Source organism: Saccoglossus kowalevskii, chromosome 10 (assembly GCF_978046115.1).
Source record: "Saccoglossus kowalevskii chromosome 10, keSacKowa6.1, whole genome shotgun sequence".
Lineage (NCBI taxonomy): Eukaryota > Metazoa > Hemichordata > Enteropneusta > Harrimaniidae > Saccoglossus > Saccoglossus kowalevskii.
Window position 1 is genome coordinate 14,380,546 of NC_140650.1, and position 17,117 is coordinate 14,397,662.

General features: G+C 34.4%; 1 protein-coding gene across 1 annotated transcript in view; it reads left to right on the forward strand.

Annotated features, from left to right (window-relative positions):
• The window catches only part of LOC144356516 (F-box/WD repeat-containing protein 4-like), a 68,856-nt gene that overhangs the window by 39,896 nt on the left and 11,843 nt on the right, over window positions 1-17,117 (forward strand). Inside the window, exons 3-6 of the mRNA XM_085504288.1 lie at window positions 3,799-3,981; window positions 9,163-9,384; window positions 12,139-12,204; window positions 15,327-15,467. Coding sequence (XP_085360414.1) covers window positions 3,799-3,981; window positions 9,163-9,384; window positions 12,139-12,204; window positions 15,327-15,467 — 612 coding nt within the window. The remainder of the gene's footprint in view (window positions 1-3,798; window positions 3,982-9,162; window positions 9,385-12,138; window positions 12,205-15,326; window positions 15,468-17,117) is intronic.

Sequence of the window (17,117 nt, forward strand, 5' to 3'; positions counted from 1 at the left end):
TGGATAATACTGATATGAGTGAAAATTCCTAGCATAACCACGTAGTGATGGCATGTCCTGCATGTATTGAGCCCTTGCGTCATTTCACTCGTCCATAAGACAAAAATCCAGCAGTGGTCGCTTTCTCTGTGATACCATATTTGCCAAAAGCACATCTTTAATAGAAGATCTTTATTATATACTGTATTATTAAAATAATATTACATGCTTGACTAATTTTGACCATACTCACTTTTGTCATTCATGTTTAATAGCACACACGCTTCTAATAAAAGAAAATACAATAGTCACAGATTCCACATTTTTAAAGCATTTATAAGATCTAAATATATCATGAGATGGTGTACTTGTACAGCTCTCTCAAGGTTGATTCTTGTGATAAGCACATTTTGGGAAATTCCATCTGTGACAATTGTGATATTTTGAAGGGTCAAACATCTCCTTTGAATCCTAAATTTGCAGTGACTATTTTGAAATATCATCCTTAGACTTCATCCTTCAGCAGTGTTTGCTTGACACCAAATTTTACATTAAGAATTATTTTCAGTAAGCACTACAAAAACCCAACATTCTGCAAACACATGCAACAGATAATTTTATTAATTTCCCATGTTCTATCTGAAAAAAAACTTTATTAATCCAAAAAATATTTTATTACCGGTAGTTGAAAAGAAATACATTGGTCGAATTAATCTAAAAAAAAACAAACACTTTATTACCAGTACTGTAAAATCTGTATTAGAAGCCGCATCCCTAATAGAAGTCGCACCCATTCTTTTTGAACAATTGAGAACCAAAAATTTATCATTTCTCATATGTGTAGATGCTCTAATAGAAGCTGCATCTTCTTTGTTGCTTTGTACCATTTTAATAGTAGCCGCGGCTTCAAATACAGATTTTACAGTAGTCTAAAAAAATACTTTTTTTTTGCTATGATAGTATTTTAACTACTTGATCTACAGTACATGTAAAGTTTATTTTCACCAAGATGTAAATAATTCATCCAAAGTCTATTATTAGTCTACGTTCGGACGAAGTCCGAAAACGGGGACTTATAATTCGGTTTCCGTCCGTGCGTCCGTTCGTCTGTGCATTCGTTCGGAATCATATCTCAGAATCCCTTGGGCCGATTTCGTTCATTCTTTGCATGTGCCTAGTACTTTATGTTGGACATATGCACATATGCATATGCAGTGGTTTAGCGATTCGATTCAAAATGGCCAACTGGCAGCCATCTTGTTTTTTGAAAATAGTGTATTTTGGACATGCTTTGGCAGTCTTTTTTCAAACTTGATACATAGATTATACATGTTAGGATACATGTTCATGACAATTTATTTCGCAATTGGATCAAAGATGGTCAACTGGCAGGCATCTTGTTTTTTGTTTTTTTATGCGGTATCTCTTTATGCGTGCTCTGTCAGTTTTCATTCAAATTTGGCACATACATGTACTTTATGCATGTTAGGATGCATGTTCATGACAATTTGTTTCAAAATCTGGTCAAGGATGGCCGATTGACAGCCATCTGACTTTTTGGCCTTACTACTATATTTCCACAATTTATGTCCCATTTTCATTTGTATTGGCACATACATCATACATATCAGTGTGTTTCATAATCAGATCAAAGATGGACGAATAACGGCTGTTTTTATTTTTGGCCATATTACTACTACACGGAACACGTGTTTTGATGTAAATAAACAATCTGTTGTATACGCCACTTGGAACTCAAGTTTCAAGGACAGGCTCGCGACAACCCCTCTGCTTTAATATGACGAGCACAACGAGAACTTTCAAAAATTTAACGCGGACTGTTAATGCCAGTAGATGCCGGTATCATTGCCAAATTTCCTAAAACAGCATCTGTACATGTACAACGTGCACATAGCTCAACATTCTCTTTATAAAGTAGATACTTTGTTCTTCTTAACTTGGATGATTTGAACTCTGGTAATTTGCACAACAATAATTTTTTTTCCATACAACGTAAGTTAATCTCAGGTAATCACACTACCATTCAATATTTATGACTTAATTACGTCATCATTTACGTATGGTTTCAGTTTCCAACATCAAATCATTAAACTTGTATCGAACAACTTTTTTTTTTTTTTTATGTTAGCTCTGCATTGTAAGATTGTGTTGAAGCTAGAGCTAGGGGGAGAGTGTAGATATATTTCAAGGAAAGTAATGTGATCAGTTACATTCAATTGTGATCAAACTGTTCTCTCACTCTGGTCATTTATTTGTTATCATTGCAAGCAATTTGTATCAGGTATTCGGGCAACGAGATGTGAGGATTGTAATTCTTACCGCCTTTACTACTCTATAGTGCTGACCGCACACTTGAAAGAATTTCCCGTCATTATAAAACACACAGCCTGTCATATCATTTATTTATGCAGAGGAGATTAAAAAGTGAGGCGTACAGTAAGGTAAACACTTGACGAGCCGGATACATAGCGAGGTGGCATTTCTAATCAGGATAATGTCGTATAACACATTATTGAGGGCATAACCTCACCTAGAAAAAATGCAAGATGGATTTGATATAAAACAATTGCTTATTCTCACCTTCTTTTCTCGCATACGTCTGATTACCAATACTGGACTGCGAGGGATGATTAAGTGTGTACAAATGCTTCTAATCTCACGCTTCCAATCTCACGAGCTCTTGAATACCTAATTTATGGTTTGTTACATTCTTGTGATTTCTTGTATTATTGATATGCGGTCTGTTGACGTAGGTGATTGGTGTAAATATACAGTACATACCATTCATTTTTTTTTATGGCGAGGTTGTCAATAGCAGAATTTCCTGAATTAACTTCTGTTACCTTGGTTATGTCTGCTTATTGGTATATTGTAATAGAGGAACTGGGTGAATCTGAATGAATTTTAATACTAAATTTATTAAAATTTTTCACTGAAAATTATTATTTAATTTTGAGTATATCAGACAGTGGAGCTATTGTCTGAGACGTAATAGCTTTGAACATTGCGACGTGTGACATATGAAAACATAAATCTTTGTATCATGTAAATAACCGTATTTTCAGACTCCTTTTTGGCACGAATTGCCCACAAAAACAAACATTGACATGTACTCGATATGTCAAAAGCACCGACAAACTGATGTCTAAGTTTGTCAATAAGAAATTAACCAGCAAAATAATGCGAGAGAAACATTTTCGCAAGTAAAGCTGTCATCATTTTTTTGGGGTCATGACACAAAATGTCAGCGACTTTTGCGAAAATTTTGTCTTCGTAAATGCTGTAAAATCATCGAATCACGAAAATTATTAAGTACATCCGAATAAATCCCGATTTCCGTTTCACATGTACACTTTTTTGTTGATGAATGTTTTATATTAAATTATGTCACTGACTCTATTTTTACTAGAATTTCTTTAATGCCACACTTTTTTACTCTTTAGTAATATGTAAACCTTGTAACTTTCTGTAAAATTAATTTTGCATTTTGTATGGCTATATTGTTGAGTTATCAATTATTTCCAACTTTTTGAAGTTTTTTCTTTGCTTTTGCTGTAAGAAGTACCGACCAGTGCTTACGTCTGCGGAAATCATTCAAAACTATGCATATGACGTAGTTTGCCACCTTCACCCTATTTTGCCGTCAATGTTTGACGACAGCTGTTCTGCTTGAAAGATTTCAATTTTAAGAGCACTTTTGCTGAGTAAGCTGTTGAGAAAATGTGCTTGTGTTCTTAACCCTGAAATTGTGATACCACATAAAATAATAAACCTATTATTCTCTTCCTTTTTTTTCAGTTTATTACCATGGTTACAGGTGGAAGATCAGCATTTATTTTTAACTTTTGGATCCGACATTTGTTGTTATAAAATCAAACCTAATGGTGAGATACCAAGATCTCCAAGAGCCTTGTGTGTGGGGCATCAGGATGATGTCTGTCGATTTGTGAAACGAGGACCAGTACTTATCAGCGGTGGGAGGTAAGTTAACACACACAGGAAAGTTACAAGTTTACAGTATGAGGTATTTGTATTATTTGTCTTTGCAAGACTGAAAAAGGTATTCAGTTTGGATAGATTTGTTTGAATTACCTGCAATGAGATTGTTTGGGTAATTTAAAATTTACAAAAAAGTTTTTAAGTTTGAAAATATTAAAAGGTTATCCCAAAGATACCCTGAAGTATGCTTGAAGGTAGTAAGGTGATCTTATGGACTGATGTGACCCTGTACTGCCTGAGTGCATACTTTGCAGTATTCTTGTGATAAGCTTTTCTTTTTTGTGCTTGTAATAATTTAATGAGTCATAATGGTTAAAAATGTCAGAGGATAACATTTTACAAGATTTGTACCTGTGCAACTGTTTGCTTCCATGATTCCCTCACCTGCTGTTTTTCTACCACATCTAATGTAAACTAAAAAAAAGTATTCTCATATGCCATAAATAATCTGGAATGCGTTTCATGCTGGTTATTTAGCTTACCCCAAATAAGGTCTTAGGAAAATTTTAACAAATATAAATAATTGTTTTACGTAATGCTAAATTTTATTTTTATTGTTTTGGGTGCTATGTAATAATTTCTAATCTTTCATTGGCATTGAAGGATTTTATTAATGTGAATGATTGATGACATTATGGATGATGATTTGATAATGCATATCAATGTTGACAGTCAATTGGAAAGTATTTTGATGTACAAAGTGTTGACCTCAACTAGGTGAACTCTACAGAGATTGCACATCCTTGACTTTTATATTACAACTTGAATGTGAAATGATGCGCAGATATATAGGCATGCATCTTGCATGATTTCAGCTAGGCAGACCAGAGGGACGTGCATCTATTATAAATAGCACATTTGAGAGGTCATCTATTTTCAAGGTATGATTTGATAAAATTGTCTTAGCATAAAGTAATTATTATTTTTTTCATAGGGCATCATCCCAAAGTGCTTGGGCATTTATCATTGATGCCTCCGTGCAGTTCAAACTCTGAAATAGAATAGGGAGTTGTTGTCCTTGTAGCTTCAGTGGATACTCTGTGTACTGATAGTAATGTACTTTCTGTGTTAGATGGTGGTTAAGTTATGTGTAGATTATGTGGTGCTATAGGGATTATATGGCTTATTTGGTTGAGTATCTCTTTACTCCAATGAGACTGTATGAATTGTGTGGTACAGCTGGCAGGATGCCACTCTCCTGTAGTTTATATATGGAATATATGGGACATGTATATCTGGCCAATTTACCAATCAGTAAGTTATGTGTAAGTTTATCCTGTAAGTTACCTCAGGGTGGACGTCTGTGGATTTTCACCGCCTGGCAACCATCACGATGAAAACAAAGGCTGAAAACTATCAGAACACTGTGTATAGTGTAACAAGATTACCCCTGCATGTGTATCATATATATATTTGGGTGTGGACCTGTCGTGCGTATAAGCTGGTTGCTATTAATAAATGATAAAAACCGTTCATATAGCCACATATCCTGAAATATTGGAGTTGTGAAGCTAGCCTGCATTAAATGCTGTCATGTCTAACCACACTTGAATTTCATTTTTGTGATAACTCAAGTCCATTTATTTGTATTTAAGAGGGTAATTCTACTTTTGATTTCAGGATTATGTTGGATAAGATTCTAATGAACCATACAAAATCGAAAGATCTTATGATACTGGGTTCAATAAGAGTTTTCCTGCAGATCATACTAAGTGGAAATGCAACTTTGAATTTATTATTTTTGTGACAGGAAAATACCTGAGACATTCATCTAGTAAAAGTGACAGTCCAACAATGCATGTGCTTGTGATTGTTATCTTTGCATTTAAACATATCAGATCTACATGTAGATTAGATACAAAATTTGAAGGCAAGCTGCAATTCAAGAAATTCATTTTTATTATAAGTACGTGTAAACAAGCATTTAGTCAGGCCCTTGTAGGTTAATATAGTTTATATTTTTCATCTAATGTAGATTTTGAAATATTACTATATGTCAATGGGTTATATATTATATTGTAGCTTACATTTAGTGTTCCCATGTATCAATTTTATCTATACAAACTGATACATTGTATACAAAGAAAAGACCTGATAAACTATTATGGTGTTTACACATGGGGAGAAGGCTAGCCTAAACTAGGTCAGTCAATAATCCTTATCCGTGGTTTAAAACTCTGGAGCATTTACACGTATTGCTGGTTTAGTTTAGATCGGCATGACGTCATCATTTTTTGCGCCATCTTCAGTAGAAAAGCGGAGAATACTATCCTCGGGGGCGGAGCAACGTCACAAGACGTTCCACGTTGCTAAGACACGTACCACTGTACCACGCATTTCTATGGGCTCTGCGCGCGCTGCTTGAGGAACGCAGAACGCTGTGCGAAGAATCAGTGAAAATTCGAGAATACAGCAGGAACTCAACTTTGAAGTAATTCTGAACAATCAAATTTATATGCGATACACACACAAAGGTAATCTTGTTACACTGTTCAGGGGAGTCTCAACAACTATCTCTCAAAGTATCGTTTTCTGAGGGTTTTCGGCCTTTGTTTTCACTGTAATGGTTGCCATGCGTTGAAAATGACCGGATGCTCCCCCCCCCCCCCGAGAATAGACAAAATGTGAAAGTTAAGCGTCAGCACGAGGCTGGTCACGTGATGGCGCTCTTCAAAGACGGCTTCAAGTGTTTACACCTATTGCAAGGTCTTGTTTAGATCGGGGTGCTGTCTCGAAACCACCACCTTTAGAGCGGCTTCAATTAAGATGGCGCGACGCCGTCTTCGTCTGTTTACACGTATTTTTTTAACACCGGTTCCCCTTTGGAGCTGGCTTTTCCCCCACGTTTAAACACCATATTTGTATACATGATACATTTTGTAGCATTTTGAATGCATTTTGCTATCCTGCATGTATGCAATGTCATAATATTACGATGCCATTCCTGCATGCTGGTTCTGTTAGTAGCCATGTGCTTTATTTACACAAATGACAGAGGTGTGTTTATGGTCAAAGTAAGTGATATTTCTATGATCCAGCATATAATTTTTGGCTTGAGTATTGCTTCTATTGAAGTTATGCTTGTTATAGAGCAAATACAGTAGGTTTCTTAACACGAAATAGGTTAGTGATCTGTTTATGACATTCATTACATGTTGTGTTTTCAAATGACAATAAAATCAATAGATCAGTGTTGTGTAAAAAGTTATGTATAGACTGATATGTATTCATTTGGTGTATGACCTCATTAATTATGTAAATTGTATGTAAATGCATAAATTATATCCTCAAAACAATAAAATTTTGGATGATTTGGACCTATTTCTTTGTGTGTTTTATATGAGTGAAATAAAAAACTGCACACAATAAATTAGACTGTATATAAATTCGGAAAATTACAACAATTAATTTTGATCAATAATTTCCTGGGACCTTATTCTTAATAATAAAAAAAACATGGCTTTGTTAACCGTCTCACTCCTAAAGACTTCTTTACCTCCCACAAGGCTCAGCAGTATTTGTATTTTCCACTTCTGTTGTTGATGAAAGTGATTTGTGGATACTTGACAAAGAGCACATACAGACACCATAAATACTTGGTAGAGCCGTGAAAAGCTGAAGCCTTTGAATTTCTTGATGGATTGTTACTTGATGCCTCCTTCAGGGGTGTCAACAAGTATGCTCGGCCAATTTGTTTGTCTACTAGTATGTATCTAGTGTTTGTTTGTTTTCTAAATCTCTTTTATTTGTGGTCTCTGTTTTTGCAATCAAGCAATCTTCTTTTCTGCACAGTTTGTGTCAATACTTTTATCATTTCGTATATTTCTGTATTGGCTACTTATATGGTGTATGCTCTTCTCAAATTTCCACTACTCATCGCAATCATCGCGTACATCAAAAGAATGAAGGAAAAAAGTGTGTTAGTAAAGTCATTGACAGTGTCATCATCGTATGCTTTGAAAAGTAGGTTAATCGGTGAGTGCAGCAATTGAAAGCAGTTATCTGACAAGTGAAGTTGAAATCTAACAAGTAGATTTTCCTCACTTTGCCTAACATAGTGATAGCTGTTAGATCGATGTAGTGTAATCATAATTACAGTCAGTATATTTTTCAACTTGATACAATTATGTTGTTTCACTCAATATTAGATTATTGATAACATTAACACACTTTGTCTGAAGTTTATACCCATACTTTTCCAAACTTTTTGTATCTGCTCTGAGAGTTAGAACCTGGTTTTCTATTCATCTTTTCATTATCTCCATCTGCTGGTAATTTATTCAAAACTTTCTGTATTTTCAGCTGGCATTTTGAGGTTTGTCAATGAATATTTAAGATGAGATGCTACATGGTTTGAATAGATTACAGAAATGTTATGATGTCTCAGGAGAGGAGTACTCTGTTGTGGTGAAGTGTAGAAGTGGTTTAGATCATCTCAGTATTGGGATTGAGTATATACATGTTGTAGAGCAATTTTCATTTATTCTAAGCTTTTGCCTGTAAACAAACGACAATTACTAAAATGACAAGCTCAGGCGCTCAGAAATTTTAGATACTTCATCTAAATATTTTTTTTTTGTAAAATTAAAAAAAAATTGTGTTGTATGTCTGTAATGATATTGGACAGTTGGGTTAATAAGGGTTTGATGCTGTCATCATTGATAAAGTTTTCATGATATATTTTTCTTGTGATACCTTGAGTACTTTCAACCTATTATCAATTCTGATAAAATCCTTGCCTACTTTGATGTGAGTGTGTCTCGCGTGTTTAAACAATGAATGAAATGATACAGTCAGTTTCATATAGGCATGAACACCTCTCATAGAAATTTATCCCAGAAGAACCTACTGCTACAGTGAATTTCATGAAGGCATTGAAAGTTTCTTTATGGAAAATCCCCAAAATATGCTTCCATTGTCTATAGAAGACATTTGGTATCCTTATGAGTCTTTGCGCATATCTTTCAATTATTGGCCGATTTATTCTTGTGAAAGTTATTCTATATGGGCAGTAAGGTCTTGCTATTAAATGCGTTGTGATTAGTCAAATTGTTTTCAACCGTTTGTATAGTTAAACATTTATGAATTTTTTATATAAAAAAATATTCATGCCACGTATATATGTTTACATATTTACCATATTCCCTTTTAATTGCCCTTCAGGGATGGAGCCGTTATATCCTGGAACCATCGTACTGGAAGAAAACGTCATGTATATCTCGGACACACAGCGGACGTGAATTGTGTAGATTTCAAACAAGACTTAATTGTATCAGGTTCAAGAGATCAGACAATCAAATTATGGTCGAAAGAGAATGGTGTTTGTCATTATACATTGCATGCACAAGACAGAGTATGGGCCGTGAAACTCAATCCCTGGGACAAGTAAATATAATCCTTTTTATTTCCATCTACAAAAGAAGTGTTTATGTTACTTCTGTCAACTTGCCACCTGTGATGTGTGATAGAATCAAATTAAATTTTACAAAAATTACTGTGACTTGCCTGTTTATAAAACATCAGTGATATTGTCATATCTACAGTGTTTTTATTCAATTTTTCCTGCATTGCAAAATGTACATCTCACAAAAATAAAAGTTTTTCGAATTTGTTTTGGTCATTTTTAAGTTATTAGTCCCTGTTCGGACAAAGTCCGAAAACGGGGACTTATAATTTGGTCTCCGTCCGTGCATTCATCTGGAGTAATATCTCAGAATCCCTTGAACCGATTCCGTTCATTCTTTGCATGTGCCTAGTACTTTATGTGGGACATATGCACATGCAGTGGATTCTGAGTCTGTCCGTCCGTCCGTCCGTGTGTCTGTCCGTTCGTCCGTCCGTGCATCAGTCTGTCCAGAGTCATATTTCAGAATCCTGTGGACCGATTCCGTTCATTCTTTGCATGTGCCTAGTACCTTATGTGGGACATATGCACATGCAGTGGTTTAGCGATTCGATTAAAAATGGCCGACTGGCGGCCATCTTGTTTTTTGAAAATGTTATATTTTGGACATGCTTTGTCAGTTGTCATTCAAACTTTGTACATAGATTATACATGTTAGGATACATGTCCATGACGATTTATTTCGCAATTGGATCAAAGATGGTTGACTGGCAGGCATCTTGTTTTGTTTTTTTATGCAGTATCTTGAACGCGCTCTGTCAGTTTTCATTTAAATTTGGCACATACCGTATTTGTCTTCAATTAGGCGCCACTTTGTTACACTTTCACGTCATGGTGGCGCTTATTTGTGGTTAAATTTGAGCAACTTTGTTTCAAATGGCGCTTATTTCAAGCACTTCAAGTTCTAGTACCGGTAACTGTGTTACAAGCCATTGTTTTTGCTCCATTCTGGTGATAGATTATTGACAATATTTTACATTACAGTCTGACGCTTAGTCACTGTAGCCTTTATTTTAAATACTGAGTAAATGACCCATTTTCAGACAGTTTAGAAAGTTATACAAAAATTATCATTCTTTAGAAAACATTCACAGTTTGCCGTACAATCAACAGAAAAATAAAACAAACACAAATTCAACGCTTAGTAGTCAATGATCACGGTAGCAAAATCCGGTCATGCTGCATTCCACGGTTACGATTATTACTCAGTAGTAGTTATAATAACGTACAACAAATAAAATGCAAGTAAAATTCAACTTAATTTCATTGTAAGCGAATGATTCTGGTCGCATGTAAACGCTCGGCGCAATTCGATGTCTGCCATGCTTCCTGTCTAGGACTTGACCTGGAACGCGTTTTTTGACCTGATAGGTCAAGTCGTTAATTAACCAATCAAAATGCTGGATGATGCCAACGTGATCAAATTACCATAGCTCATTTAAATAATGTATGAACGCAATGCGGAAGTGATTTGCCGATGTTTGCGATATTTTGGCTTTGATTTTGGTGGGAAAAACAGCATGATTTTTTTTTTCAAATCAAGAAATTAGTTATTTTTGGAAAGTAAACTGAGCATTTAAAGAATAATTTAACACTGTTTACTGTGACAACAGCGCATTTGAAACAGAACATTTTCGCATTGTTTTAATTTCGTTTTTATGGACTTACTGCGAAATTAAAAACCACGCTGATATTTTCTACAGTAGACTAAAAAGACATGTTTCAAGAGATTATAAACCAATTTCTTAAAAATTTTTAAAAACAAAACCATTTTTTTTTTTACATAAAAGCCATTCGTACAGTAACAGCGAGGGACTTCCGCGATCGTGTCCATCGCTACGAACCGGTAACCGGTAGTCGATCCGCCGGCGCCCAATTCACGATCATTACGTGCCAAAATTTCAACTTTGTCTGGCGCTTAATTGAGGTGTAAAATACAAAGTTTTTGTGGCACTGGCGCCTAATTGAAGGTGGCGCTTAACTGAAGACAAATACGGTACATGTACTTTATACATGTTAAGATGCATGTCCATGACAATTTGTTTCAAAATCTAGTCAAGGATGGCCGATTGACAGCCATCTGACTTTTTGGCCTTACTACTATATTTCCACAATTTATGTACCATTTTCATTCGTATTTGGCACTTACATCATACATATCAGTGTGTTTCATAATCAGATCAAAGATGGCCGAATAACGGCTGTTTTTATTTTTGGCCATATTACTACTACACGGAACACGTGTTTTGATGTAAATAAGCAATCTGTTGTATATGCCACTTGGAACTCAAGTTTCAAGGACACGCTCGCGACAACCCCTCTGCTTTAATATGACAAGCACAAAGAGAACTTTCAAAAATTTAACGCGGACTGTGTCATTTTCATTGACTTGTTGTCATTGGAAATTTGGTATTATAAAACTGGATTAATTCTGTCATAGATGAATTTAATGATTCTGTGAAAATCAAACCAGTACTGTAAATGTATTAATTATTCACTGAGTTTTAATTTCACTATTTTCGTTGATAAAATAAAATCCACTATAAAATTAACTCTACATGAAAATAAACCTGTTGTTTGCTGACAAATTTGTGAAATTAAAACACAGTGAATAAGCTCAAAACATCAAAATAGTGAAATTAAATGTCAGTGAAAATAGCTTGTTTTACAGTAAGTTAAAATCCATGTATTCCTTTCTTTATTTGTCTATTACAATGCATTTTGCTTTATTGCAGTTCATTTGCGACTGGTACAGCAAGTTATTTTCAAGTTTCGCCTCTCAGGATATGGGATGTACAAACGTTAGTATATTTCTGTATATAGTAAAACCATATAATGTCATTGTTCGAAGAGAGGATGTGTGTGTGTGTGTGTGTGTGGGGGGGGGGGGGTAATGTACAATTAGAATTTTTGACAATAATCTATTTCAACATCTCAATAACAAAGTAGACTCGCCATTGCACTTGTTTCTGTTTTGCGTGTGTGTGTAGTGACTGATTGCCAAGAGCCAATCATTTGTACTTTTGAAGATAAAAGAATGTCGATGTTCGCTGCTATTGTTATTTTAAAAATGTACTTACATGTATGTGTCCCTGTAATAAAACAACTTGCGAGCATTGTCAAATTTTTTTATCAGACATATTAATGCTGGTTGGCAAAAGTACAAGAGTTTATTTCGTCTACAAAGTTCAACATTTTGAACAAGCTCTGCACAAAATAGTTGTAGTTTTGGGATATAATGCCTCAGGAACAAAATTAAATTTATGTCTGGCTAATTACTTTCTATTTTCACAGATCCTAAAGCTAATAAGTACAGTTGTAGTTTGTCAAAATCGTTTATGAAAAATTGTTTACTTACCATCGTCCCTTTGTAGGACTTTTTTTAACTCCGCTGTCGACTTTGTCGAACGGAGCTTATCATATGAGTGATTGTCAGTCGTCGTTCGTGTCAATGTTTTATGTTTTCGACTTCTTCTTGAAAACTACAAGCCTGAATGCTTTGATACTTGGTGTATATGTACCTTGGGTAGACCTCTCTCAGATTTGTTAATTTCATGATGATATCTTCAATTCGCTAATTTTGGTGAATATTTTTGGTAAAAAGTGTTATTTTCAAACTTCTTGTTAAAAACCACAAGTCCAATTGCTTTGATATTACATATATACCGGTAGGTACTACATGTGGACCTCTCTCAGATTTGTTCATTTTGTAATGATATCTTTAATTCTCTAATTTTGGTGAATATTTTTGTAATTTTTGGTAAAAAGTGATATTTTCGACTTCTTGTTAAAAACAGCAAGTCCAATTGCTTTGATATTACATATATAGGTACTACATGTGGACCTCTCTCAGATTTGTTCATTTTGTAATGATATCATTAATTCTCTAATTTTGGTGAATATTTTTGTAATTTTTGGTAAAAAGTGATATTTTCAACTTCTTGTTAAAAACCGCAAGTCCAATTGCTTTGATATTACATATATAGGTACTACATGTGAACCTCTCTCAGATTTGTTCATTTTGTAATGATATCTTCAATTCTCTAATTTTGGTGAATATTTTTGTAATTTTTGGTAAAAAGTGATATTTTCGACTTCTTGTTGAAAACCGCAAGTCCAATTGCTTTGATATTACATATATAGGTACTACATGTGGACCTCTCTCAGATTTGTTCATTTTGTAATGATATCATTAATTCTCTAATTTTGGTGAATATTTTTGTAATTTTTGGCAAAAAGTGATATTTTCAACTTCTTGTTAAAAACCGCAAGTCCAATTGCTTTGATATTACATATATAGGTACTACATGTGGACCTCTCTCAGATTTGTTCATTTTCTAATGATATCTTCTGTTCTTTAATTGCCATGTGCATTGCTAACAGCAGAGCTATCTCAGCCGACTGGCTGCTTGTTTCTAAATTTTGATATATTGATATTTTTTTTACCCCTTCTACTTGTTTAAAATCACACTGCAAAGTACATGTATACGCATGCAGCCATTGTCACCTCAAATATGCGTGCGGATGCAGATGTCAAACTCATCTCCGGTTTACTTAATTTTAAGTTATTTTTTCACAATACACTCCATCATGTACAGATTCCTCACATCATATTTAATTTCCTTTACTCCTGATGTTTTTTTTTGTTTTTGAATGATCTTTTAATTATTTCCGTTGAAAATTGTAGTCGTGCAACTTCTGGCTTTTGTGCAAATTTACGGATCTTCTGCAGGATGTAGACAATTGATGGTTGCAGAGCACTTAATCCGTTTTAGTATTCATTTGTCATAGTTCTATTCAACAATAAAAAAACAACAATAACATTATTTTATACATAAATCTCGCATTTTGAAACGTTTTAGTGTCTTACTAAATTCCCATCAAAGACAATGTTAGGTATAGACAATGCAATATTATTTTGAAAATGTTTGTTGAAAACTCGCATTTGAGATCATCAATAAATTTATTACAGTTCATTAAAGATATTAGGGCTATTTTTAGCTCCGCTGTCGACTTTGTCGAGCGGAGCTTATCATATGAGTGATTGTCCGTCGTCGTCGTCCGTCGTTGTCTGTGTCAATGTTTTACTTTTTCGACTTCTTCTTGAAAACTACAAGCCTGAATGCTTTGATACTTGGTGTATATGTACCTTGGGTAGACCTCTCTTAGGTTTGTTCATTTCATGATGATATCTTCAATTCGCTAATTTTGGTGAATATTTTTGTCATTTTTGGTAAAAAGTGATATTTTCGACTTCTTGTAAAAAGCCAATAGTCCGATTGCTTTGATATTACATATATAGGTACTACATGTGGACCTCTCTCAGATTTGTTCATTTCATGATGATATATTCAATTCGCTAATTTTGGTGAATATTTTTGTCATTTTTGGTAAAAAGTGATTTTTTTGACTTCTTGTTAAAAACCAAAAGTTCAATTGCTTTGATATTACACATATAGATACTACATGTAGACCTTTCTCAGATTTGTTCATTTCGTGATGATATCTTCAATTCTCTAAATTTGGTGAATATTTTGGTCATTTTTTATAGAAAGTGATATTTTCGACTTCTTGTTAAAAACTGTAAGTCCGATTGCTTTAAATTGATACTATACATATTGTTCATTTTCTAATGATGTCTTCAGTTCTTTAATTGAAATGTGCATTGCTAACAGCGGAGCTATCTCAGCCGATAGGCTGCTTGTTTTTTATTGTTTGAATCATCATACAACCTTTAAATGTTTCCAAAATCTTTACACAATATAATTAGAGTAGTCATATCAAGCAAACCAAACATCAAAACTTTCTAGATGGCAGGTGTTAGTCATACTGATCTGTACATTATTAATTTCTACAATATTAAACTCTATTCAAGTTTTATATTTCTTTTTCAAATATTCATTGTATGTTCTGTTATTTTCAGTGGCAAGCTGCGTCATGTTGTTGGAAAGTCATACAGAAAGGGAGCCGGCATATTAGATATGCACTATGAATCCCCAAACGTACTCTTATCATGTGGCTATGATACGTATATAAGACAATGGGATATCAGATGCAATCAAAAGTAAGTTATTTGATAATTTTATATCACTCGGGAATTGGTTAACAGTACCCAAAGGCACATAGGCGTTATCATTTCCTAAAATTAGTATTTACTGTAGTAGCTCAACTGGAATACTACCAGTAGCAATTTACAAATAATTGCAAATTTCTTTTAATTGATATTGATTACTGTGAATGCATTAATTATTGCTGGATTTTTAATGTAATCTGTTTAATTAAAGCCTCAGGAGCTTGTGTTAAAATAACAATAGACATCATTGTTTCCTGGGCAAAGTTGTGTACTTTCGAAACATTGAGATAGTGAAATTAAATGCCAGTGGAAATGGTTTTGCAGTATGGATTATTTTCATGTATTCACACTAGTGTACAAGCTTTCAAGTAATACTGCTTTTGATTCAGTCTAATTAGTTACATACATAAAAAAGTTGCAACAGATTTCACTGTACAGTACCTACCCCCTGGCTATTGACATTCCTTTTAAATCGGGGTTGTATGACACAAATTTAAAACAAAAATTCATTTTGTTTATTCACAGTTTGTTTTGAAATCCCTGGATTGCAATCACTCCCCTAGCCCACCAACTTGGTTGTCTACTATAAAAAGTTTGCACTGACCTAAATAATACAATGTCATCTTTCTACTAACGATGACAATATGGTGCATGGCAAGGCAGACAGTTAGCATGTAATACACCTGGTAATTTAAATTGGAATTCCTGACCTAGCAGATGAGTAAATAACCTCAGGGTTTCTCTGCAAAGATCACAATAGAGCAGACCACCATCCTCTGTCTGCAATAGAACAATACCCCCGGCATTACGCACTATTATGTATCCTTTTTGATTGTCTGATTGCCGAATACCCCCAAAGATAGATTAACCCCCAGGTTTCACTGTACATACTACTTTTATGTTTATCAAGCAGAGCATTAAAGTCAACTATAGCTTGATTATATATCATACCTATAATTAACATGTAGTGTGGTCGTGTACTGTCCGCTTGTAAGCCGTTGTATGAACCCCTATTTCAAATACACTGGATATTCTCTTTGCCTCTAGCTACAAGATGTTTTTCACTACTTATGCATCGTTCTACTCCATCCATCATCGGTACTGACACATTGAAAGGCTCGATGGATCCACACTACGTAGACCTATTTTCACTTTAATCACAAAACTATTTAAACGTAATGACTATTTAAGTTTGTCTATGCATACTATCCTTTGCAAATGGAATTAAAATACCTAATTTCGTTGGAATGAATGTCCGATATTACCAAAGGATGATTGCTTCCGAATATATAGGTCTACCACTGTCGACAGTTGTAATGTTCGTGTCCGCAAATGCTCACAAGCTTGTCTTCACAACAAAGATTTCGCAACCTTGAAAATTGTTGCACTCAAAAAGAAGTAGCTTCTTCATCAAACATGAAAATTAGGGTACCTCGTTGCAGGTCAATATTCCAACTTGTTGACCAAAAAAGTGAGAAGTGATGACCGAGGCATGGCTGGGAATCAAATCTGAATAATATTCAACAATATTGATGTTTTTATTTAGCAATTGACAGTACATGTTTTATCTAGAACAAGATGCTCCTATGGTTTCACTTTGTTTTTATGCAAAAATCTTTTCTTTATAAACAGGCATATCAT